This window comes from Heptranchias perlo, chromosome 20 (assembly GCF_035084215.1).
Source record: "Heptranchias perlo isolate sHepPer1 chromosome 20, sHepPer1.hap1, whole genome shotgun sequence".
Taxonomy (NCBI): Eukaryota; Metazoa; Chordata; class Chondrichthyes; order Hexanchiformes; family Hexanchidae; genus Heptranchias; species Heptranchias perlo.
The window spans coordinates 43262762-43289750 of record NC_090344.1 but is presented as its reverse complement, the minus strand read 5'-3'; the positions used below and the strand labels follow the sequence as shown (position 1 = coordinate 43289750).

General features: G+C 42.2%; 1 protein-coding gene across 4 annotated transcripts; it reads left to right on the top strand.

Moving 5' to 3' along the window:
• Positions 1 to 9725: 9725 nt before the first annotated feature.
• ncaph (non-SMC condensin I complex, subunit H) lies at positions 9726 to 26622 on the top strand. Of its 4 annotated transcripts, none has more exons than XM_068001104.1 (18): positions 9726 to 9890; positions 14323 to 14546; positions 14888 to 14975; positions 16184 to 16276; positions 17904 to 18024; positions 18303 to 18433; positions 19006 to 19195; positions 20427 to 20515; positions 21039 to 21238; positions 21482 to 21630; positions 21988 to 22088; positions 22762 to 22884; positions 23782 to 23889; positions 24032 to 24193; positions 24707 to 24820; positions 25435 to 25523; positions 25820 to 25895; positions 26156 to 26622. In XM_068001104.1, the coding sequence occupies exons 2-18, from the start codon at positions 14329 to 14331 to the stop codon at positions 26213 to 26215; spliced, it is 2112 nt and encodes a 703-aa protein (XP_067857205.1). In that variant the 5' UTR covers positions 9726 to 9890; positions 14323 to 14328; the 3' UTR covers positions 26216 to 26622. The 4 variants fall into 4 exon arrangements, with proteins under 4 accessions (XP_067857205.1, XP_067857204.1, XP_067857203.1 ...); XM_068001103.1 differs by having other exon boundaries at positions 25432 to 25523; XM_068001102.1 differs by having other exon boundaries at positions 21985 to 22088.
• Positions 26623 to 26989: the final 367 nt, after the last annotated feature.

Genomic DNA, 26989 nt, shown 5'->3' with positions numbered 1-26989 from the left:
GTTCACAAACTAATTCTTCTTAGCACATGGTTTGGAATATGTCAGTTCTCACATCCTCCACTGTACATTAACAGTAGGGCAGAAGCAGTGCATTTTTGGGACAATGATGTAGACTTCAAATAATAATCATTCCTCGGTGCTCTTTAAGGAGGCCCAACTGCAGTTATGCTTGGCATGTGGAAAGTGTGTGGTCAGTTGTGTTTGATATGCAACATTAATAATTTGTAGAATCATACAGGTTTCAGCAGAGGGGGCCATTTATTCCACTGTGTCCCTGCCAGGGCTAGCATCACATCAGAGCTATCTGCTCCAATCTTTTCCTGTACATCCAATTCCTTCTTGAATGTAATTGACTTCCATATTCTAAAACCCTTTTTGTGTGAATTTGTTTCCCTAACCTGCTCCTTGAGCCACCTCAAAATAGAAGGGAGCAGCCTCGCTCTGTACTGCTGGGTGGGTAACATATACATTCCTGTTCACATGCATAGTGTTGACATACCTTTATTGTATTACATAGTTCTGGTCCCCAGATGATTGTGCACTTACCCAGACTGCAGACAAATGTTCTTGGCAGTGGTTTTAAATGTCTTGACTGTTTGTTAAGATCATAACATGTATCCAATGGGAACTCCCAGAATCTTTAGTTACCAACTGTGTCGTCTAAAAGGGACAAATGTTACGTTAGCGGATGATTAATACATTGTGTTTTACATGGTATAACGTCCCTGTCCTTATAAAATGACACATTCTCCGCTTTACTGTGAGCAGCACCACAGGACATTCACTAGTAATGTATTAAAAAAGGTGCACCGTGCACATATTTCAAGTGTCACACTCTAATTTCTGTCAAAAAGACAAAACACAACCAGTGTTCTGACCTGCAACTTGAGTCGCAATTAAACTAAATGAACTCATTCAGTGTTTACAGAACAGCAATTAGACATTGTGACCTTAAAGGGATACAGTCTCACCTGAGCAGAAGAGAATACGTTGTGAATTGCTTGGCATAACCAATACGAACCAAAAGCAAATTAACTGTTCATTCAACTTTTTTGCCATTTGTGGGATCTTGCTGTGCACACATTAGCTGTCACATGTACCCAGATAACAGCAATTTCAAAAGTAATTAATTGGATGCGATGTGCTGAGGATGTAATAAAGCACTAAATAAATGTGTTATTTATAAAGTTTCCGTCCTTATAAAACACCATATCATCCCACGTACTGTGACTAATCATAGAAAGTTACAACACAGAAGGAGGCCATTCGGCCCATCGTGTCCGTGCTGGCCGAAAAAGAGCTATCCCGCTTAATCCTACTTTCCAGCACTTGGTCCGTAGCCCTGTAGGTTATGGCACTTCAAGTGCACGTAAGCCCTAAGAGCTAGGAGCAGGAGTAGGCCATTCGGCCCCTCGAGCCTGCTCCGCCATTCAATGAGATCATGGCTGATCTGATTTTTACCTCAACTCCACTTTCCCACCTTTTCCCCATATCCTTTGATTCCCTTGCTGATCAAAAATTTGTTTAACTCAGCCTTGAATGTATTCAATGACTCAGCCTCCACAGCTTTTTGGAGTAAAGAATTCCAAAGATTCACGACCCTCTGGGAGAAGAAATTCCTCCTCATTTCCGTCTTAAACGGGCGACCCCTTATTCTGAGACTATGCCCCCTAGTTTTAGATTCCCCCATGAGGGGTAACATCCTCTCAGCATCGACCCTATCGAGTCCCCTCAGAATCTTGTATGTTTCAATAAGATCTCCTCTCATTCCTCCAAACTCCAATGAGTATAGACCCAACCTGTTCAATCTTTCCTCATAAGACAACCCTTCCATACCCGGAATCAACCTAGTGAACCTTCTCTGAACTGCCTCCAATGCAAGTATGTCCTTCCTTAAATAAGGGCACCAGAACTGTACGCAGTACTCCAGGTGTGGTCTCACCAGCACCCTGTACAGTTGTAGCATGACTTCCCTGCTTTTATACTCCATTCCCCTAGAAATAAAGGCCAATATTCCGTTTGCCTTTCGGATTACCTGCTGCACCTGTATGTTGACTTTTTGTGTTTCATGTACGAGGACACCCAGATCCCTCTGTACCGCAGCATTTTATAGTATTTCTCCATTCAAATAATATTTTGCTTTTTTATTTTTCCTCCCAAAGTGGATGACTTCACATTTTCCCACATTATATTCCATCTGCCAAATTTTTGCCCATTCGCATAACCTGTCAATATCCCTTTGCAGACACTTTGTGTCCTCATCGCAACTTGCTTTTCCACCGATCTTTGTATCAACAGCAAATTTGGCCACAAGACACTCTGTTCCTTCATCCAAGTCACTGATATATATTGTAAATAGTTGAGGCCCCAGCACTGATCCCTGCGGCACCCCACTAGTTACAGATTGCCATTTTGAAAATGACCCTTTTATCCCGACTCTTTGTTTTCTGTTAGTTAGCCAATCCTCTATCCATGCCAGTATATTACCCCCAACACCATGAGCTCTTGTGCAGTAATCTTTTATGTGGCACCTTATCGAATGCCTTTTGGAAATCCAAATATACTGCATCCATTGGTTCCCCTTTATCCACCCTGCCCGTTACTTCCTCAAAGAACTCTAATGAATTTGACAGACACGATTTCCCCTTCATAAAACCATGTTGACTCTCCTTGATTGTATTATGAGTCTCCAAATGTCCTGCTACTACTTCCTTAACAATGGATTCTAGCATTTTCCCAATGACAGGTGTTAGGCTAACTGGTCTACAGTTACCTGCTTTCTGTCTCACTCCCTTCTTGAATAGGTAACAATTTTACAAAACCAAGTTATAGTCCAGCAATTTTATTTTAAATTCACAAGCTTTCGGAGGCTTCCCCCTTCGTCAGGTGAACGATGTGAAATGATCATTTCACATCGTTCACCTGACGAAGGGGGAAGCCTCCGAAAGCTTGTGAATTTAAAATAAAATTGCTGGACTATAACTTGGTGTTGTAAAATTGTTTACAATTGTCAACCCCAGTCCATCACCGGCATCTCCACTTCTTGAATAGGGGCATCCAAGCACTTTTTAAAATGAGTTGAGGGTTTCTGCCTCTACCATCCTTTCAGGCAGAGAGTTCCAGACCCCCACCCTCTGGGTGAAAAAATTTCTCCTCAGCTCCCCTCTAATCCTTCTACCAATTACTTTAAATCTGGTCACTGCCCCCTCTGCTAAGGGAAATAGGTCCTCCCTATCCATTCTATCTCATCCCGTCATAATTTTATATACCTCAATTAAATCTCCCCTCTGCCTCCTTTGTTCTGAAGAAAACAACCCCAGCCTATCCAATCTTTTCTCATAGCTAAAATTCTCCAGCCCCGGCAACATCCTCGTAAATCTCCTCTACCCTCTCTAGTGCAATCACTGTATGCAGTACTCAAGCTGTGGCATAACCAATGTTTTATACAGCTTTGGCATAACCTCCCTGCTCTTATATTCTATGCCTCAGCAAATAAAGGAAAGTATCCTGTATGCCTTTTTAATCACCTTATCTACCTGTCCTGCTACCTTCAGGTGTCTGTGGACATGCATGCGAAGGTCCCTTTGTTCCTCTACACCTCTCAGTATCCTCCCATTTATTGTGTATTCCCTTACCTTGTTTGCCTTCCCCAAATGCATCACCTCACACTTCTCTGGATTGAATTCCATTTGCCACTTTTCTGCCCACCTGACCAGTCCATTGATATCTTCCTGCAGTCTACAGCTTTCCTCCTCACTGTCAACCACACGGCCAATTTTTGTATCATCTGCAAACTTCTCGATCAAGCCCCCCACATTCAAGTCCAAATCATTAATATATACCACAAAAAGCAAGGGACTTAGTGCTGAGCCTTACGGAACCCCACTCGAAACAGCCTTCCAGTCACAAGAACACCTGTCAACCATTACCCTTGCTTCCTGCCACTGAGACAATTTTGGATCCAACTTGCCATTTTCCCTTGGATCCCATGACAGTCAGACTTTTTTGTCAAAAGTCTTGCTAAGATCCATGTACACTACATCAAACGCATTACCCTCATCGGCCCTCCTTGTTACCTCCTCAAAAAATTCAATCAAGGTGGTCAGACACGACCTTCCCTTGACAAATCCATACTGATTGTCCTTGATTAACCCGTGCCTTTCTAAATGACGATTTATGCTCGGTCTCAGAATTGATTCCAATAATTTGCCCACCACCGAGGTTAGACCAATCGGCCTGTAATTACTCGGTCTATCTCTTTCTCTCTTTTTAAACAATGGTACAACGTTAGCAGTCTTCTAATCCTCCGGCACCATACCTGCAGCCAGGGAGGATCAAAAAATGATGGTCAGAGCCTCCACCGTGTCCTCCCTTGCTTCTCTTGATAGCCTGGGATACATTTCATCCAGGCCTGGTGATTTATCTACTTTCAAAGATGCTAAACCCCTTAATACCTCTCTTACTATGTTTATCCCATCCAATATTTCACATTCCTCCTCCTTAACTACAGACTCTGCATCGTTCCCCTCTTTTGCGAAGACAGACACACAAAGTATTCATTAAGAACTATACCCACATCTTCCACCTTTGCACAGAGGTTACCTTTTTGGTCTCTAATAGGACCTACTCTTTCCTTAGTTATCATCTTGCTTTTTATGTATTTATAAAACATTTTGGGACTTTCCTTAATTTTGCTTGCCAGTATTTTTTCATGCCCTCTCTTTGCTTTCCTAATTTCCTTTTTAATGCTTTGAGAGATCTACTAGTATGTATATATAAATGGTACATATGCAATTCCGGTCCATCATGGCACACTTTGGCAGTGTCACACAAATTAAAGGCAAATTTCTTGCAGCTGACCAGCTCATGCAATGTTACCTAACAAAAAAAAATCTAAGATATGTTATATTTAGCTACAATTGTTTCAACCTACACACACACACATATATACATATATATTAAAAAAAGTAAATATTTTACAAACCAGTTATCATATCTCCTTCAGTGTTTGCATAAATGAACAAGTTTCAGGAGCAGAATTCTTTAGACGCAACCTGTCCCCAAGATGTTTGCCACAAATGGAACCTTCACATCCTTCCTTGCTCCCCCCCCCCCACCCCCTCGCTACATGGGATTATGATGTCACATTCACAGCTCCGTATGCAGCTGCATTTTGTCTCTTCCTTTGCTACTGCAGGCAGCACTTGATTTTCTCTCTAATGCCAACAGAAAACAACAGGCCAAACAGCCACCCTGTCAACACCTTTCCGCTCCTCACACAGCAACCACTCATTCTGTGTCCGTTCACCCTCTGACAGTTTCTGCTCTGATACACACATACTTTTTATGTGACACTCCCTGTATGCCTTTTTTAAAATAACCATGAAGGAGACACTGGGTCGCCCCAGTGTCATCAACCAAAATCCAAAAAAAAGTGTCCCCCTTTTAAAGGGGTGCAACTAATAAAGAACTTAACCATAAATACAAAGAAAACTTATAAACTTAAATGATAATATTGTTACCGGTGTCCACAGACTCCAGTTCCTATGGTGCTACTCCCTGTATGCAGAGGTCCCAGTGAACAATGCCAAGTTCTGTATCACATGGAGAGCCTGTGTACCAAATGGCACAATTCACCACCAATGGGTGCAGGTATAATTCAAATACTGCAGTGTGGGTAAGTAAACTGTGCACCCATCACCTCTGGATGGTGGTCACATTAGCATCTTGTGCACTGCAGCACTCAGCACACTTCAGTATCAAAGGCATGTTGCTAACTTGTAGCTCCATGCATTTATTTTACAGGACAGATGAGATTCCACAGTAAATCCAAGGGTGTGCACTCTCCATGGAATTTTACATCGTTTTTAATTTTATTTTTTTAATTAAATGAAATGGGAGTGTTGATGGCTCAGTGGGTTAGCATAATGCCCTGTCCTCTGGGAACTCAGTTTGAGCTCAGACTGATGGAATGAAAGTCTCTCTGCAGTCTCAGCACTATTCCCAGTGATTGTAAGTTCACAGCATAAAACAGTACCAGTCTGCACTAAATCCAGCAATCTCACTCCTTTGGGCTATCAATTGTGGAAAATGGACAAAGTTACACCACTGGAGTAGGGTACTTCTCTGAGTTTGGGCTTGGTCTTACAGGACCAGTCTAGATGAAGTTTCAGCTTGCATCCAACTTATGCTGTACCTAAGCCTAAGCCTATTGCTGATAAAAGGTAACCAAAGTAGAAATCGATCCATTTCCAGCACTAACATCCCTGGGTAATAACTACAGAAGTTCACTAAAAGGAATAAGCAACGGGACTTGCTATTGTGGAGTTACGTACATTTTCATTTCTAGTTTTCATTTCACTTGCCAAACTAGCTACAGTTGAAATGATACCAAGAGAGATCATGTCTTCAATTCAAACTTACTGCACAAGAAAGAAAAAAGATAAAGGATTTATATGAATTCTTGTAGAAATTTCAGAGTGGCATTGATGTAGTGCAGTTTGTGGATGCGAGTGAATCTAGACTGATATTGCATTAAAATACTGAGGCACCATTAGGATGCAACGTTAACTAAGGTCCTGTTTGCCTGTTCTGGTAATTAAGATGGATGTTAAAGATGCCATGACATTACTTGAAGAAGTTATGATCAAACGATAAAGTGCTGTTGTCAGACTGCACTTTCAGTACTATGTCCAATTCTGGTCACTGAGAAACAAGGGAAACACTCAGGCACTGGAGTCAGTGCGGAGAAGAGCCGCTGACTGATTAATAGTGTCAAGGGTCCGATTTATAAGGAAAGACCGGAAAAACTTAGGAACATTAGTAAGCCATTCAGTCCCCTGGGCCTGCTCCACCATTCAATTAGATTATAGCTGATCTGTACCTAAACTCCACTTTCCCACCATTGCTCCATATCCCTTGATACAAAAATATCTCGTTCTCAGTCTTGATAGTTCCAATTGTCCCAGCATCCACAGCCTTTTGGGGAAGAGTTCCAAATTTCTACTATCCTTTTTGTGAAAAAGTGTTTCCTGATTTTGCTCCTGAATGGTCTAGCTCTAATTTTAAGATTATGTCCCCTTGTTCTTGATTTCCCCCATCAGAGGAAATAGTTTTTCCGTATCTACCCGATCAAATTCTATTAACATTTTAAACACCTCAATCAGATCATCCCTCAATCTGCTATACTCAAGAGAATACAAGCTAAGTTTATCCAACCTATCCTCATAATTTAACCTTCTAACCACTCGTATAATTCTGGTGAATCTTTACTGCACCTCCTCCAAGGCCAATATATCCGTCCTGCAGTACTCCAGATGGGAACTGACCAAGGCTCTGTACAGCTGAAGCATAACTTCCTCCCTTTTGTATTCTAGCCCTCCAGAGATAAAGACCAACATTCCATTACCCTTTTTTGTACCTGTCTATTGGCTTTTAATGATTTGTGTACATGGACTCCCAAATCTTTGCTCCTCTACAGCCTCTATTTAGAAAATATTCCGATTTGACTTTCTGTGATCCAAAATGGATGACCTCACACTTGGTCACATTGAACTCAATTTGCCATAGTTTTGCCCACTCAATCTATGTCCCTTTGCAAGTCTCTGCTCCCTGCTGCACGACTTCCTGTCCCTCCTAACTTAGTGTCATCTGCAAAACTTGATATACAACTCTATTCCTTCATCCAAGTCATTCATAAATAAGGTTGAAAATTTGAGGCCCCAGAACAGATCCTTGGGGGAACACCACTTGTCACATCCCACCAATCAGGCCCTTTTTCCCCACTCTTTGTCTCCTACCTATCATCCAATGTCCAACCCACATTAAAAGGCTACCTCCAATTATGTGCACTCTCAATTTTGCTAATAATATCGTGTGAACCTTCTGGAAGTCCATATAGACAGCATCCATAGACACACCCTTGTCTATCTTATAAGTGGGCTTTTCAGCTTTAAAAGAAGGCATCTGAGAGGTAAAAAAAATAAATGGAATGAAAAAAGCTAAATCTGGTATATTACCATAGATTCAATTGTGGGGGTAGAACTATGGGACACTTTCAAATTAGTGTAAGGAAATTTAGGACTGATGTCAGGACATTCTTCTTCACACACACAGTTATCATCACATGGAGTGGATTCACAGACTGACCAGTGGAGGTGAAAACCCTGGAATCATTTAATAAACAATTGGATGCTGTAATGTTAAAGGCAAATCGTGTTTAACCAACTAGAGTTTTTTTGATGAGGTAACAGATAGGGTAGATGATAGCAATGCAGTTGATGTGGTGTATATAGATTTTCAAAAAGCATTTGATAAAGTGCCATATGGTAGGCTTGCTATTAAGATTGTGGGCCCCATGGAATAAAGGGGGCAATAGTAACATGGACTAAATGGCTAAATGACAGGAAACAGAGAATAGTGGTGAGCGGTTGTTTTTCAGACTGGAGGGAGGTGTGCAGTGGCGTTCCCCAGGGGTTGGTGCTGGGACCACTGCTTTTCTTAATATACATTAATGACTTGGACTTGGGAATACAGGGCACAATTTCAAAATTTACAGACGACACAAAACTTGGAAGGGTAGTGAACAGTGAGAAGGATAGTGATTGACTTCAAGAGGATATAGACATGCTGGTGGCATGGGCAGGCACGTGGCAGATGAAGTTTAACGCAGAAAAATGCGAGGTGATGCATTTTGGTAGGAAAAATGAGAAGAGGCAATATAAACTAGAGGGCACAATTCTAAAAGGGGTAGAGGAACAGAGGGATCTGGGGTATATGTGAACAGATCATTGAAGGTGGCAGGGCAGGTTGAGAAAGCCATTAAAAAAGCATACGGGGTCCTGGGCTTTAGAAATAGAGGCACAGAGTACAAAAGCAAGGAAGTCACGATGAACCCTTATAAAACACTGGTTCGACCACAACAGTTCTGGGCACTGCACTTTAGGAAGGATGTGAAGGCCTCAGAGAGAATGCAGAGGAGATTTGCTGGAATGATTCCTGGGATGAGGGACTTCAGTTGCATGGATAGACTGGAGAAGCTGGGGTTGTTCTCCTTTGGACAGAGAAGGTTGCGAGGAGATTTGATAGAGGTATTTAGAATCATGAAGGGTCTGACAGAGTAGATAGAGAGAAACTATTATCATTGGCAGAAGGGTCAAGAACCAGAGGGCATAGACTTAAGGTGACTGGCAAAAGAACCAAATGTGACATGAGGAAAAACTTTTTTTTAAACACAACGAGTGGTTGGGATCTGGAATGCACTGCCAGGGGTGGGGTGGGGTGGTGGAGGCAGATTCAATCATGGCCTTCAAAAGGAAACTGGATAAGTACTTAAACCAAAAAATGTGTAGGGCTGCGGGGATAGGGTAGGGGAGTGGGACGAACTGGATTGCTCGTGCATAGAGCTGGCGCAGACTCGATGGGCCAAATAGCCTCCTTCCGTGCTGTAACCTTTCTATGATTCTATGTGTGGGCTGTGCGATCTTTCTAGATGGATTAATTAAGATGGGCTGAATGACCTTCCTCGTTCATAGTTACCTTGCAGACTCAGTGATGAGTTTCTATGCGTGACAGACTCCTGCTGACTTTTGTGAAAACACACTTGGGTGTGAAAAACAGTTCTTCATTATTTCACACATTTCCACAATCCAACCGACGGCTGTCCGCTCCAAATGTGGCCCTTTAAGCATTGCGCGTGCGCGCGCCCTCGGTTAGCCACGCATGCGTACAGTCGAGCCGCGGGAAATTTTGAATTTCGATGAAAATAACGGACGTCGCAAAGCGATAAAAACCGAAGAAATCGGGACCGGAGCGATCTGCGAGTCCGGGGAGGAAGGGCCTGTGGAATTAATGAACTAGTGGCATCGGCTAACCGCCATTCCAGGCCCCAGGTTAGTGATAGGACCCGTTCGATCTGGGCGTGTAGTTTCAGATTTGGGCGGGTGAAGAGAACTAGGCCTCTCTCTCTCTCCCGTCGTTTCTTATTTGAAACTAGCGGGTGTGCACCGGCGGAAAATTGCGGGCACTGATACTGAGTAACGGCCGGAAATTGTGTGTTGACAGTAAGCCGATAAGTTGGTGTGAGCGCGCGGTGACCCGCGGGCCGCGCGCAGTCATTCCGCGCTGGAATGCACCGCGCACCCAGAGCGGGACAGGCAGCCTGCGGGAATGGCCAAACCTTTTATTTATCTTCTTGAACCACTTGGAGTCTCTCGGACCACATATAAAGTTAAAGGACGCGTTTAGTGAGCTGCAGATCCTAAATAGGTCTTCCTGTTTCAATTTAGGATTTCAGCATCAATAATGCAACAGCGCTAAGAACAATACTTTCCAAACTTCCAGGCCCCTAAAATAGAAACAGGACAAACATGAATGGGAAATAAACATGCAAAATGAAATGGAGTTGCCAGGTACCTGGACCTGCACCTAAAGTGCTGTAAACTGCAGGGCTACGGACCTGGTGCTGGAAGGTGGGATTAGAATGGGCACCTGGTTGTTCTTCGAGCCGGCGCGGACACGATGGGCCGAATGGCCCCCTTCTGTGCTGTATCTTTTCTATGGCTCACAATTGTTCGAACTGCTGCTACCTGGATAGCGTATGACACTAGGGAGGAATACTGCTAGTTACAGAGCTCTCACTAGGGGTAGAAACAATTTGAATAGATAAATTAAAAACAATACACAAGTATATCAGAAAACCCAAAATATGAGTCGAAAGAAGATTAGAAATTTGAAGGAAAGCAAAAACCCGAAGGAGGGAAACTGAAGGTGGTAGCAGTCAGACCACAAAGAAGAATGGTCAGTTTGAGAAAATCTTATTAAAAATGTACATTAGAGGGAGATAGAAAGGGACATTTGCTTTTGTCAGCCAACTCTGGAGAAGGAGTGTAAGGAAGGCATAGCTTGTACCTGTATGAAAATACTCTGGGATTTTGGAGTAAAAATTTCTCATGGCCAGATCTTTCAACATGTTACTTTGCTATATTGGGCTGAATGTAAATGTAGGCTGGGACAGCCTCAGCGAGGGAAGCAGGCTGGGGAGAGAATTTTGAAAAAAAAATCAAAATCCAACTGGCTTCAGGTACAATCAGAAGAAATTGTTTCCTTGGTTTATTACTATAAATTGTTTGTAATGTCTTTTTGCATTTGTAAAGCACGGTGGGGATGATTTTTTTACATTAAAGGCACTTAATGCAAGCTGCTGCTGTTACATGGGGTTGCTACCTGCCTAAATTTTAACCTGATCGTTCAGTTTTTGAGTCTACTCTCTGGAACAGTAAGATTTAATTGGGATACTAAGTGTGCTCACATTTGATCTGCTGGAGTATATGTCTTGTGTTGTGGAGATATTCATTATTGAGGGTAAAGTTTTCAATGGATTTTTATCAACAGTAAAACAAACATTAAAATTCAAACCATGATTGAAGCCCCTGTCCAGTTCTGCATTTGGCAAAATATGGCAGCTTTAGCAGAAGGTGTCGGCCTTGGCTTAGTGGTAGCATTCTCACCTCTGAGTCAGAAGGTTGTGGGTTCAAATCCCACTCCTCCCACATAATGTAGGCTGACACCAGTGCAGTACTGAGGCATTGTTACTGTCTTTCGGATGAGACATTAAACTGAGGCCCCATCTGCTTTCTCCGGTGGACTTCAAAAAAAATTCCATGTTCTCCCAGTGTCTTAGCCAATATTTATCCCTGAACCAACATCACTAAAACAGATTATCTGGTCATTTTTATAATTGCTGTTTGTGGGACCTTGCCATCTTTCCTGACATTGTAATAGCATGATGTGTTGAGGTCATGAAAGGCATAAAAATGCAAGTTCTTTCTTTATTTTACAAGACATTCTGTTGATTTCATCACACACCTGTTTAGCAATATTAAATGATCCTGATACTATCCAGGCCACAGATTCTTACAGACTACCTGACAGCTATTGTTGTTCCTAGAGTATTTGTATAGTTTGCTGCCAGAATCCAGGATGATTGCAATTTAAATCCAGTGCATTTTTTAAGATTGAGGGACCAAAACATATAATACAGGAAACCTCCAAGATGAGAGGAATAAATTAAGGCAGTGTCCTGATTCATTGTGTTTCGAACACACCAGTCTTGGGGTTTTGAAGAAGTGTATGAGAAAAGAATGGTGGGAGGTAAGGAGCTCCATCGTTTTGAGATTCTGGAAAGAACATATTAGTGTGGGAGACTTTGTGATAACACTTGATTTTTAACACCGTAAGTACAAAGAGGAAGAAGAATACCTAGGAGAGTGTATTTGGAGCTTAGAAGGGACAAAACAGGTGAGTTCATACGAGCATGGATCATAGTATTGATACAATAAGAGAATCTAGAAAGTTTGTGACAGAAAGACATGTTACAGGCAAGAGGATTCACAACATCATAGACAAGCTTTTTCTTGTATTCTGTTCAGAAGTACAAGCAAAGCATTGGATGAGCTACCTGCATTTGAGGTGATGGTCAAGTCTTGGGACAAACTTGGGTTTTATAGAGGGGTAAGAGTTGTTGAGGCGAAAAAGCGTTAGGTACAAAAGAGGAAAATAGGGCTTCATCAAGGCAGGCATATGGAAAAGGACAAGTAAAGACCAGCTGGTCCATTCTGGCATGGTGTAACTTCTATTCACCATCTTCCCCCCCCCTTACCCCCCTATTTCCCAAACGCATGCGTAGTGCGCCGCACAACTAAGCAATTTTCTGATAAATTAAAAAAACAAAGAAAAACTATAGCCCAATTGAGGAAAAAACTCTGGGAAGTTCCTCTCCGACCCCTGAAGGCGATCAGGCAAACTCCATTGACTGGGTAACATAACCCTCAGTGACTCACCAATCTTCTATCTGTAGATATGTTAGCTTCTCTCAGGAACTCATCCAGCTCCCTTTTGAATGCCTGTAGCAAATCCAAACTGGATACGCAAGCAATTTATTCTAAAGGTCTTAGCAATTGAAGTCAGCAGCAGTGGTGAGGCCAAGAAGTCAACAGATAAAGGATTACGGGCAGAGCCAAAGGCACGAGGTTCTCTATGTTGGTTAGACTTATGAGACTTGAAGTAATTACATAGTTACGTCGAGGCTACAGGACAGAAAAAGGCCATTCAGCCCAACTGGTCTATGCTGGTGTTTATACTCCACACGAGCCTCCTCCCTCCCTACTTCATCTAACCCTATCAGCATATCCTTCTATTCCTTTCTCCCTCGTGTGCTTATCCAGCTTCTCCATAAATGCATCTATGCTAGTCGCCTCAACTACTCCTTGTGGTAGCGGGTTCCACATTCTTACCACTCTCTGGGTAAATTGTTTTTGAAGATAACCAAGATTTTTGTTGCCTCTTTGAAAGGCGTGGATGAGATAAAGTCAATTCAGCCATAGCACTGTTATGACTGGAGATTGTATGCACTGAGGGTGTACAAATTGAAACAAGTTGGATGAATCTGGAGTGGAATCACCGAGAGTGAAACAGGTTTGATGAGAGAAGATCATTGATATGAAGGAGGTAGGATAGCAAAGAGGGCAGTGCTCGAGAGAGAGACAGCCTCCAAGTTAGTTGAAAATAGAGATGAGTCATCTACTGCCCCAGATAAAGTGATTTGGGAAGAAACAAAATAGCCATCAACATAGCTTTGGTGGGAGTCCACCTGACAGCTGGTTTAAAAGTGTGTGGTCTCACTTCCAGTCAAGGCTGTGACAGATGATTTACCAGAGGGTTCAGAAGATGTGTAACAGACAAGATGATGGCTAGTGGAACCACTATGCTGAAAAACGTACTGGTGATCATGGATAATCTAATGGCAGCTTAGAAAGTGAGGGAAAATAGGGTGACAGATAAAGGCCACTGGATCACTTTTCTTAGGAGCAGAGTGCATACGAGAGTGATTCCAAGGAGTTACGAAAGGTGGCTAAGTAAGATGGCATAGGATAAGAGTAAGTTGAGAGACATACATTTTAGACAATGGGAGAGATACCATCTTACTCGGGTCCAGAGCACACTTCACTTTATTGTAGTGTAACTAAATTGTGGTGATAGCAAAACTGAGCACTGGCTCTGCCATCCTGTAACTGGATTGCTTTTGTAGGTCCCTTTTGATATCAGTTGAGACATTTTTGTTTTGATGAAGTGTGCACAACCAAAATGATAAACTGTCTTCTTTCTTTTCAAATGCTGATGGACCCACTGTGTATTTCTTTCATGTTGTAATTTTACTTCAGTATTTTAATACTACTGGTTTGAGGGATTGAACGGGGCTTGTTTTGCCTTGGTAAAGAGATTTGACAATTGTTAGTATTCTTATCTAGTGTTTGTTTCTTACAGGACAAAATGAATACTTCCACACCAGAGTCCCGAGTGGACTCTGCTGACCATATTTTTATTTCTCCGGCTACAAAGCGACAAGCTATTCAGAGCATAAGGACCTCCATAAAAATGGATGTTGCAGCAAATGATGATGAACGTGAAAAGAGGGAGAGGAGACGTTCCAAGGTGACCGACCTACAGCTGAGTGGCATAGAGAGCCCGCTGGAATCCCCAGTGCAAAGGTAGGGCTCAGTGTTTTGTTTCTTTTTGTCTTCACTTAACATGTACACAAGTTCACTTTCCAACAAGGATCTCTGGATAGTCAGGAGCAGAAGTCTTTGTCTTCCCTCAATGTAAGCCTTACTGCTCTATAACTGACAGTGCCTATGTTTTCTTTTTCTTCCTCCTGAAGCCCTGGCATCCTCTGGGCTCCTCCAATTATAATTACATGTTGTGACAGTATTGGTTACTGGCTTCGCTGGTGTGATGTTTCTTCTCTCTCAGTTTGGCTGGATGCTGAGCAGTGCATGAGCAGCTCCTGTGCACTGAACTAACTCATTCTGACTTTCATTCATTGTTGCAGGGGGACCCCACAATCATTTGAAGCCAAGCTGTCAAATAATCAGATATCTGAACATTACTCTACCTGCATCAAACTGTGTTCTGAAAATGTAAGTCAATGGCGATCTTTGTGCTTACTTTAGTATTGAACCAGTTTGTCCTTTGCAATCTCAAAATGTTTCATGTTTAGAAAGGAAAATAGGCCATCTTATACTCCTGAGTCTTGTAGCTCGAATAACCCAGTACTTCTTGAATCACTTTGAAAGGATCATCCTTTGTCCACAATCTAGGCGGACACTCCATTGCAGTTCTGAAGGAGTGCTGCATTGTGAGAACTGCCATCCTTCAGATGAGGCTTGAGATCATGTCTACCTGTTCAGGTGATTTAAAAACTATGCAAATAACAGGGAGCTGTCCGGGCATCTTGGCCAACATTATTCCTTCAACAACACCATTAAAGTTCAACTGGTCATTTATCTTAACAAGTACAAGTAGTGGAAGTCTGAAACAAACAGAAAATGCTGGAAATGTACAGCAGGTCTGTCAGCATCTGAAACAGAAAAAAGGCAGATTAAGGTTTCCCTTTGCCCTGCTGTTTATTTCCAGCATTTATTAATTTTGTGGGATAATGCTGGTGTAGTATGGTGGATGCTTTTCCTATGCAGCAACAGTCAGTGGCATTCATCCTGGGAAATATTGACATGACAAAATGCTTGTTACAGTTTGGGATTTTTTATCCATTTTTTCATCTAAATGACTTGGACTTGAGCTTTGTTAAAATGAGTTTTGAGCAAAAGCTTGCCTACAAGTTTCTCAAGACAACCCCTGGATGGGTGCAGATCTGTAGGCAGATAAATTGCAATTAATTTGTGAGATGGGGAGATATTTATTTGAGAAACTAGACAACGGCCAGTACATTGACACATCTGGTTATTCAGAGAGACACCTAGTACCTTGGTGTTGAAGGACTCTTTTGATCTCTCTGGGTTGGGAAAGAGGCTATTTAAAATCATACGGTCAATCAAGCAGCAGCAGGCTGCACCTAGTGTTAACTCAACCCACCTTCGGCGGGATTGAAGGAGGACACATGCACAAGACACGGAGATCCAGTCCAGATCATGAAGGAGTTCCTTGTTACGTTCCTGGGTCCTGCTATTGCACAAGTAGGTATAAGGCAGTGGGAGTTAAGTTTCCATTTTTTTTACAAAAAGTAGGTACTCAGGCCACTTAAGGGAGTGACTGACGCCACTGAATCTAAGAAGATATTTGCAGCAGACCTGAATTTGTGGCAGTACTATAATATTCTGTGACTCTCTAGAAAATCACCACGAAGAATGCCTTTGGTCTTCACCTGATTGATTACATGGCTGACCTCCTCAAGGAGAAGGAATCTGAACTCACCAACTTCAAGGTTAGAAAGGCGTACAATATGTAAGATCTTATTCAATTGATTCGCATAATGTCCCTCCAGTGACTTTGCTGGAGGGCCAGACAATCCCTTTGGAGTGGCTGCAACTTCACAGTAGCCATGTGACTGATACGATCTCTGTTAACTTGCTCTATAGTTTGGATTATATCTCATTAGTAGTCTACTGTTAGTCTATGTAAAGGGAAAGTGCTTGAGATGTGCCCTGTGATTCTTTGTAATTAGTTCAGAAGATGTTGGTTATTGCAAATCCTTTTTGACAGAAGATTTTGGAGTCCATTGTCCCAGCTCTTGAGCAAATAAGATGTTACATCAGTGGAAAGCCTTCGAATGCAACAACATGCAAGTCTTGAATGGGTTATAATTTTTTCTTAGTTTCCCCCTGCCGTCTCTCTTCTGACGATCCCTCTACTTGGGCCCTCTGCTCCAAAGCAGGGACTTTTATCTGCCAGACAGATTCACTATCAGCACTGCACCTTGTTTTCGCAGTTTCAGTCTAGACACAATGAGCAAGTTGTATTGCTATCGTTTGAGCTCTATCTCGATCATTGCAGGTCGAGACCACTTTTGAAATATAAAAGTACAAGAGCCCCAGGTAAGAAAGATGAAGTAGGATGGATGACAGCCATTCCCAGGACCACAGTACGAACAGTAAACCATTGACCGAGTCAAGGTGTGCATCAGCTTCAAGTGTCATGGTTCTTAGTGCACTTCACCTGTTGTGTTTTTCATCTTCAATATTCCAAGTACAACAAATGGGAAATCTGACTAGGGTAGAAACCCTGTACTTCCAAAGAGAGGTCAAAGAGTAAGATACGTGACATAGGAAGTTATTACCAGCCACATTTAGTACTCAGTCTATCAGCAAAGGGTGCAGAATAACATTACAGACAGAAGTACACCTGTCTGCAGGAAATGCTGTTCAGCTAATGACAGGTTTCTTGCCCGTATTGGTCCTCAGCATCTTGAACTACTTTATTCACAGGTTGTCAAAGATGGTAACCTTCAGGTCACGGGTTCAGGTAACTGAAACTCAGTAATGCGTATTTTGGTTTGCCCCATCAAAAGTTCTTGGAGTCGAATATAGTGAGAGTGAGCGACCGATACCCATTTGTCATGATGTCACCACCCAGACTGAAATGCTTGTCAGTCGAAGCAGCCTTCCTGACAATGGCACCATTATCTCTTCCCACACTTAGACATTTGGCTCAACTAATCTCTTCTCCAAAACAGCACAGTTCTGAGTGCCCCAGGAAAGCTAGAATACCTAGTTAGTTATGATTCGAGATATGTTCAAGCTCTTGGTAGTCACATAAGTGTCCTTTGAATTCTAACTGAAAGCTGCTTACGTGCACGATGTGGCTGCTCAAGATACCCAGCACAGATGCTTCATCTTTATTGGTTATGGTCATATCCAAGTCTTAGAGGGACAATGTCCTATGATTTTCTTAATTGTATAATGGAGTGTTTGTATATGGAGGTTGAACTTCAATGTATGAATGTAAATGACTGTATATACAGTAGGTAATTTAATCTATTTTGCTAATAGTTAACTGAAGTAACTTGCAAGTGTCTCACTGATTTGTTAACCTGGTACTCTAACGGATTGCAGATGGCAGCTGGCACTTTGGATGCGAGTGCTAAGATCTATGCTGTGAGAGTGGATGCTGTGCATTCAGATGTGTTCAGGGTCCTGGGTGGATTGGGGAAGAACTCTGAAGAGCAAGGTGCAGGTGAGCAGCTGCAATTTTATATCTTCTTTTTTGTTTAAAAGGAAAATTGAGTTTTATTACTCCTCAACACTTGGTTGCATCATTGAATCACAAGTGCAGCAATTAAAAGATGAGAAAAGCCCTATCTTAGTGTGAAATGCTAGATTTTTTTTTGGTTCCCTTGTATAAACATATAAACTTAGAATTGTGATATTAATTGTGAATTAGGGAGCTGGGAAAGGCTCTGGTTTCCTTTTATAAATTTTACAACGTATTATGACTGTGCTTTCTCTGTGTAGAGGTAAATCCTGGTTCTTCTGAGGAGAACGCAAAAGGTTCTCAGAAACAACACAAAAAGAAGCACTCATACAAAACCATTGAACAGAACTTGAGCAACATCACGTATGGAGCGAGAGACATGAAGTGTGAGGTGAGATTATTTTTCCTCTCGTGAAGGTGGTCATATGATTCAGTCTCTGCTATTGACCCAAGTTGTCGTTCTTCATGTGTAAGCCTTGATGGTGAGGGTCGGCAGGTTGTTGAATCATGGATGGAATTGTGGCTCTGCTGAACCCTGTCCTCCTTGACTCCATATGTGCACCCTTCCAGCAGGAATCACTGATTACCAATCAGGTGCAGGAACCCTGTTTTTTTTTTACATTAACTTGGAACTGTGATATTGTGCATCAGGAAGTTGAAGGAGGTTCTCATTTCCTTTTATAAATTTTAGAATCTTCTCTGGGTGTTTGTCCCATTGAATTATGTAATTGTAGTCCATGGAATGCAGATCTTTTTCCAAGTAACAATTTTAACACCATTCTTTGTGACCTGATGAAATTAAGATATTGGATAGCAACTTGCATTTTTCAATATTTTACTAAAACTTAAATGATGAATGAGGAAAGGAAGATGGACACCTCTTTGTTTTAAGAAGCCAAACAAAAGAATACTAGTTCAGAACACACCGCAGGTGAAGTTTAATGGATGCCTTGTATTTTGTAGATTGACCCAATGTTTCAGAAAGCTGCCTCGTTGTTTGATGAATGCAGCACGGTGGGGGTTTTCATGGTTAATCTCCAGATGTATGGACATTCTGCTCAGTTGCTGTTTGATTCAGATGTCAAGCTTATTCAAACTGGTCCTGCACCAGAATTGCCACCTATTGGCCACGTGGAGATATCTGACCTTGGAGGCAAGTTTAAGAAAAATATTGCTGAATAGTAACATTTCTGTGTCTGCAGAAGTACTTTTACAAGTCCAGTATACCCAGCAGTTTTTCTATCTTATCTTCTCCTCTTCCTCCTGTAATCCACTGTATGCGGTTGCATGCTTCAGTCACTTGGACAGTGATTACAATCTGTTTACAAGTAGTATAGCCTCCTCTGTTTGTTTGGGCTGTTATTGGATCTTTCCAGTAAAGGTTCTCCAGTCACTGGACTGTAAGTGTCACTGTGACATGCCAGAACAAGACAGTTTGGGTGACTGCTGAATTGCTGATTGGGCCCACAGTTAGTTCTCTAACATGTAATTAACAGTCAGCTTTCTTTATATGATGAACAGTATCAGGGATGGGGATGGCACCAGTCCGCTATGGGCATGTGTCACTTCGTAACTGGTTGCCACATTAGTGACAGACGGCCCTGGAATCTGGTGGCATATTCGTCCAGCTGGCGAGTGAACCCTTGGTGTGGCTGCCCTACTTGGCAGTGATCATAAATCTCCCTGCTGATGAGTTTTTCCAGCAGATAGTCATTTTTTAAATTATTTGTTCCCTTTCCTCTTCCTCTCCTGACCTGGCGTACAGTCCATAACTGAAAGCAACCCTCTGGCAACCATCCCAAGTGGCCATTCTCCATGAGTGAGCCTGGACAGGAAACGTCAATAGGTTATTCATCCAAGGAGGGCATCGGAGTTGATACTTCCCTTGTCTTCATTACTATCTATGCATTCGCTTGCAATTGGCATCGTTTGTACTGGGAACCTTGGCTGATTTTTTTTTCCTCTTCCTTCTCCCTAGCTCCACGAGAATAGATGTAGTTGTGTGTCGCAACTGCCTGGATGCAGGCCAGTGCTCAAACTGGAGTCTTTCTTGTTCTTTGTGGCTTGGTGCATATCACCCAGCACCATTTCTTATGGGGGTGAGTTAGAGTAGGTGGTTTTACAGGAGACATTAAAAGTCATCAATCGAGCCGCTGCCACCTGAACAATCCCAACTGCAACTAATTCCTGACTATGTCCTTTTGTATAATCATATCAGAATCCAGTTTTGCTATATCAGCCTTCTATTCACTCTGGTTTCTGGCCTCACCCTTGTGTCCAGACATATTGCATGCAACAGGATTTTACTCCCTTGTGCTTATCTGTAAACTGCCCTTTTGAGTTATATCTGAGTTAAAACACTCTTTTCATTTAACTTCTAACAGCCCTTCAGCAGTCTCTGGAAGACAAGACCATCTGTCCTACATTTGAAGATTTTCAGTTTGCAAAGTGGGACAGTGAGGCCCACAATCAGGTAACACAGGCAGTCTCTTGCATTTATGACATCCTCTCCAGCACTAGTCTCATCATGCCGCTATATGTATATTAGTAGAATAAACAGTTCTGGCATCTTAAATGTTTTCTGCAAAAGAAATTGGCTGAGCTGAATGTGTCCGTTGTCTTGCTGGCTATTCATGTTTGGTGCTGCATATGGATTGTGGTATTACTATTTCAGACTTCTACTGTTGTTCTCAGAACGGTTAAGTGGAAGACTGACCAGATGACTGGGAGGGAGAATTCCTTCTTGCTCAGTGGAAGTTGTTTCAGTAAATGGACTGTGCTCATATATTTCGTGTGGTTTTGAGGGACTATAAAATTCAATATTAATCTAACTTTTACTTTTTGTGTATTTAATAAAATCCTTCTGCTCCAGTTCTATCCCCAACTCATTCAGATTGATTTGTAACCCACCATTTTGAGTCCTGTCAATACTGTCGTTTGTAAGCACAAACCCACAACTGAATATTTCACCACATTGTCCATTATCTGCCCCCCAGGCTATTTCTTCCATGATGGAGAAATTCAAGAAAAGTAACCACTTATTCGATATGAACGCAGAGCCGGAATTTGCAGATAATCAGCTGGGAGGCAGTGATGCTCCAGTGGATGACTTTGATGGGGATATTTGTGATGATGATGCTGGAGATCTGGTGGGACAGGATTTCAATGACCAGCAAGAAGCCTCTTGTCAAGGCGGGTAAGGGAAGTGTTTAGCAAACTCCAGAAACACTGACCAGTCACGGCAATTACTGTTGCAAGTAGAAACCTGTTTCATTTAAATTTAAGTCATCATTTTGAATAAAAATAAGGGGTCGCTGAAGTGGCCAATCAGTGTGTTAAGTGCACTGAGATGGAATAGTAACATGGGATTGAAAATCTGTTCATCTGAATATTTCCAAATTGGAAAACACTTGATTAAGATAATCTATCTCATTCATAGTAAAGAAGTGATTCCTCTCACCGATGTGGACTTCAACAGTCTATGTGTGCAGCTTTCAAACCAGCCGGGTGAATATTCCTACTTCAGCCCCAGAATAATGAAAATGTGGGCGGGGCCTAACCACTGGCATTTCAAAGCTCGCCACAAAGGTAAGTGTAATAGCAGGTACACACGAGTGTGAGTCCTGTGCCAGTGTTTATTTCACTGTGATCAAATGATCCTTGGAAATTGCTTCTCCATGGCTTAATTTATTTTTTTCATGGTGAGGAGTTGCATTTTCACTAGGAAAATTTAATTGGAAGGGACACACAATCTGTACTGATTTAAAAATCTTAACTAAATGTCAGGCAAATACTCTGAATTCCACACCTGAAGCAGAAGTGCCGGAGAATTAACTGAGTACTGTGATCAGCACAGAAATGGTATAAGAAAAGGACCTGCTCCTTGTAAAATGAGTGTTAGTGATTCTCAGCACCTTCAATGACTTTGCTTTTTCTCTCCAGCAGAGGCCATCACTGATAAAGACAAGAAAAAGCAAGCAAAGAAAACACTTGAAATTGCCTTCAATGAGAAGACCAATTTTGAGACTCATTTCAGAGAGACCAGGGTTTGTATATAACAACATTAGAGTGTGTAGCACAGGGGACTGTATTTTTTTATTTTAATTGACAGGCCCTGATAAAGGCCTAAGGCCCATAATACAGGGGATATCTAAGGTTAAAAAGGAGAGATGACCAGATGAAGCAGGAAGTGGAGTGGCTAAGTTTGGTTTTAAGGGGAAGGGAAGACTGGGGGATCTGAGAAGTTTGTTCCACTGTTTAGTTATCAGGGAAGAATAAAAAAAGAGCAGTAAAAAGAGGGGGAAAAAGGTCAAAAAGGAGGATGCAGCAAAGGGACAAGAAAGTTCGAGAATAATTACAATGAGAAGTGAAGGACGATGCTGACATTGGCAGTGGGATTGTGCAGTGTATGTGAGATGCAGTGGTGGTACATCCAAGAAGGTCTGTCTACATTGACGCTTCCTACTTTGATACTGATCAGCTATGATGTAATTGAATAGCGGAACAGGCTCGAGGGGCTGAATGGCCTCCTCCTGTTCCAGTATACCTGCTTTCTTCTACAAACGTGTGGAGTGGATAGGCCTGTGGTTTATTTCGTGTGGAGGGGTTGAGGATCCCTGCATGGGGTAGTGTCAACATTTGGGGTGTTACTTTGGCGGGGGGGGAAGGGGGAAGAGGTTCTATGTATGAACCATTACTGTTGTGCTCTGTTTCTTCCAGGCTGCCACAACAATCTCCAAAGCTGCATTAGACCGACACAGTAGAAAGCTGACTACGCTACCTACAGATTTCTACTATGATCCAGACAACATTAACCGTTTGTTCCTTAAACCTTCTGTCATGGTAAATGGAGCACATTTTCCAGTAAATTAAAATAATGAAACATGAGCCATGTCAAAACATTCTGTCACATTTCACTATCACTGTTGCATGCTCACAAGTCAAGGCACCTTAGAGGAGTCGAAAACACAGTGCCCTGGAGTAATGGGAGCTGGGTTCAATTCCATAATTATCCATGAGATGAGTTTCCATTATTAGCTGTTCCACTGTGGAGAAGCCACCTGCTTCCCAATAGGGATGGAAATTGAGAGGGAGGACTGCCCCATGCCCACAAATGGCAGGAAGAGGCTCGAGAACAAGTTGCCTGTCCTTATGGCTAGAATTGTGACCAAATAAAAACAATGGAGGAAAATGACTTAAATGAGAATGTCTCCCTCAGAGATGGGGAGCAATCCCAAGTAAAGCTCCCACTGTACTGTCTCATCAAGTACTCCCAGGGTTCTGACTGAGAGTAATGCTCCCTCCACTCTAACCCCAATCTCTGTAGAGTACCCCTTACTGCACCAGTTTGACAGGTAGTTGGTCTTTTCTCATAGCTGGGAGGGGTAGTATGCCCCTTGGAGTATGAGGAAGGGACCCAACTGCTGCATTCTTCAGGGTACTGTAGTGATAAACATTTCACACATTAAAGTAACTTATCCTGTGCCTGTAGACTAGATGTTGGTTAGCTCATTGGGAGTGGGGTTAAATAATGGACTGTGAACCACTCTGAAGCGTTTATGTATCAAATAATTTTGGTAAAGGTCTCTGTATTCTCCACCTAATTGTGTGAACCTGACCCAGGAGTGTGTAATGCTGACACCCTGTGTCAAAGTTGGACTAAGGGTTCCATTTTCTCCTGTTTACTTTCCTCATCTTGACTAGTCTGAAACTTTTCACCAAAATTGACTCTGTTTGCAGGTAAAGCGGATCGTGAAACGAAATGTCTGCTCGGACCAAGATGAAAGAATCGGGGAATATGATTATAACAACCCCAACGATACTTCAAACTTCTGCCCCAGAGCTCAGGTCTGTGTCTATTGCTCACACACTTCTTGTTAAGCTTCTGCAGATGTTTCTTAAATGGCCAACGTTATCAAGAACTACTTTTGAATTTGTTACGGTAATTAATTCCTTTCTTAGCATGGTTCCCTTTTTATTTTTTCTGTAGATTGATAGTGATGATGAGCATGATGGGTTTGTTGCTGCAAATGACTCCTTTGAGATTACAGCTGATGCTGCGATGGAGCAAGAGAATGGCTTGGAGCTAGTTGGGAAGGGGTTAAACATCACCACCTACGGAGGAGAAAACCTAGTGGCAGAGCCTCAGAAAGTAAGTGAGTTGCAGGCTATAGTCAAGACTACAAAGCTACTTTGCTATATATTCAGGCAGTGTTGGGGATGAGCTCCTCTGTGCATGGATGTAGTTGGAACACTTGTACTTGAGGCTTCAACAGGCCCTGCACTGGAAAATAAGTGGTATTAACAAATCTTCTTGTGGGTATGTGTGACACTTTGCCAACCTGACCCACTTGTAACAGATAAGGAAGAAGAGAGAAGTGTACAGCAAAAGAACAAGTTTGATCACTCTGAAGTGTGGGCAGTGTTTCTTGGGGGAGGAAGAGGGATTTCACTGTGCAAGTAAGTCTCTTATTTGAGCATTGCCCAGTGATTCTCCTGCCCAGAGGGTCACTATGTTACACACTTCATCACTGGTAAAGCTGCAGGCCTGCTCTTGTAACAGTCTGGGCTTCAGGATGTGTTAAAAGAAATGATGAGAAATGCAGAGGATGGCTATGAACTGCACAAGTTAACAATTCCAACCTCATATTTTGAATCTTTACAGGTCAACAAAATCCTGTTGAATTATTCAAAAACAGCAAAAAAGATGGATGTGAAAAGACTGAAGCAGAACATGTGGGATCTCCTGATTGGAAATACACACGTCCCAGGTGGAAAGGTGAGGTGTGCTGAATAGGATTACCAAATGTTGGAAAGTGGTTGAGAGCTGTAATAAGACTCAGTCTGGGCACTCCTGTGCGAAGCTGTGTTGCTGCAGGCGTAGTTACCCTGAGAAGTTGCAACCAACATACCAGGCAAACTTCCTGTTAGAAACTTGTTTAAAATGCGCTCTTGTCGTCTTATGCTCAAAGCTTGTGGGTTTAAGCCCCACTTCAGAGACTTGAGCATGTAATTCAAGCTTACACTCCAGTGCAGTACTGAGGGAGTGCTGCACTGTCGGAGGTCCTTCTTTCGGATGAGATGTTCAACCAAGGCCCCATCTGCCTTCTCAGGTAGACGTAAAAGATCCATGCCACTATTTCGAAGAAGAGCAAGAGAGTATTCCCTGGTGTACTAACCAGTATTTATCCCTCAACCAACATCACTAAAAACAGATCCTCTGGTCATTATCACATTGCTGTTCGTGGGACCTTGCTGTGCGCATATTGGCTGCCGCGTTTCCTACAGTGACTACACTTCAAAGGTACTTCATTGGCTGTAAAGCGCTTTGGGACGTCCTCAGGTCGTGAAAGGTGCGATATAAATACAAGTCTGTCTTTTTTTATTAAGCAGAATAGGGTGGCTGAGGAGCTGGAAGTCAATGCAATGACCGTGAAAGGACAGCAAAGCTTCACAACTATCACCAAGAATCTGTTTGAAAGGTTTGTTTCTTTATCTAGCCTTGTTTGGATTATCCTTCCATTAAGGGTGTGCTGTCTTTGTTCAATTAACCACCAGGAATATGTCTCATTTTATTCTTAAATGAAGAATTATAATTTAACAAATGATTGATCCAGTTGGTAACTTCTTTTGGAACGCAATATCCAACATAGCAGAACTAAATGTCTATAGGGTCTGAAGATCAGCCAGCTTCATACCTGTGCCTCTGTACACTAAATTGTGCATCTGTAGCCTCTCTGATGCTTGTCTCCAATTAGTACTTTTTTTATGTCTGCAGATTGCCCAGTACAATGGCAAAGAACCTGTCTGTTCCCATGGCATTTGCCTGTTTGCTGCATTTAGCCAATGAAAAGGTATGCATACAACATTATTTCACCAGATATTTCATGGGTGACTGAACATCATATATCTAAAAGTTGAGTATCAAAGGATTTAGTCCTTTCTTGCAACCTGCAAGTGACAGGCCAGAGAACCAGGGCTCCTGAGAGGCTGAGCACTGGATCACAGTTAGGTTTAGTGAGGGCTGGGGTGGCTGAAAGTGCACTGGATCAGGTGGGGGTCTGAGAGACTTTGGTAGCTGTCGCATGTTTAAGAGTGTTTTATTATCTTACAGAATCTTGAAATCGAAGGAAAGAAAGATTTGTCTGATGTTGTGATCAAACAAGGAATCTAAAGACATCCTGACTGTATATAGCTGTAAACGAATGGTCGAAGGGGACTGTACATAGTTGTAAATCTTTCCTCGAGTGATAGTAAGCCTTGCGTCGTGGCTGTAACCTCACCTCATGGATGCCTTTCTGAGGCAGAGTGTCTCCTTCACTGAAATGTAAAGAATGTTTTTGGAAAACCTGTCAACCTTGAAATGATGCTTGGGATTTATTTTGAATGATTAACACCACTGCTAATATTAGCAGAGAGAGGACTTTCAGACAAACACAATAAGTATTTGTACCTATTATCCCACGATCATTTCAAAGTCTTTTGTCTTTTTTATTCTCTTTACTTCTCTTATTTTGGCTAATGTATTTGTTATACAAATTGATTAAAGAAAGGACTGCATTGAGTGCTGTACCTTATCAAATGGCGTTCAGGATTTTAAATGAATAATTTGATTTAAAATCAATGGCTCAAAAGGTCACTAAAGTTGGATGGTCTTTTCATACACTCATAGTGAAGGACAAATATGGATAAATGTACAGGAGGCAGGCTGCACGCATTCTAAGGTTGGAACATAATGTAGCTAATTTTATTAAGTGGATGGTGCATAAATGTAAACCTCTCCTGATTGGCTCGGTTGGTAACACTCTCCTCTGAGTCAGAAGGTTGTGGGTTCACGTCCCACTCCAGAGGCTTGAGTCGACACTTCAGTGCAGTACTGAGGGAGTGCTGCACTGTCGGAGGTGCTGTCTTTTGGATGTTCCATCAGATAAACACGAAAGATCCCATG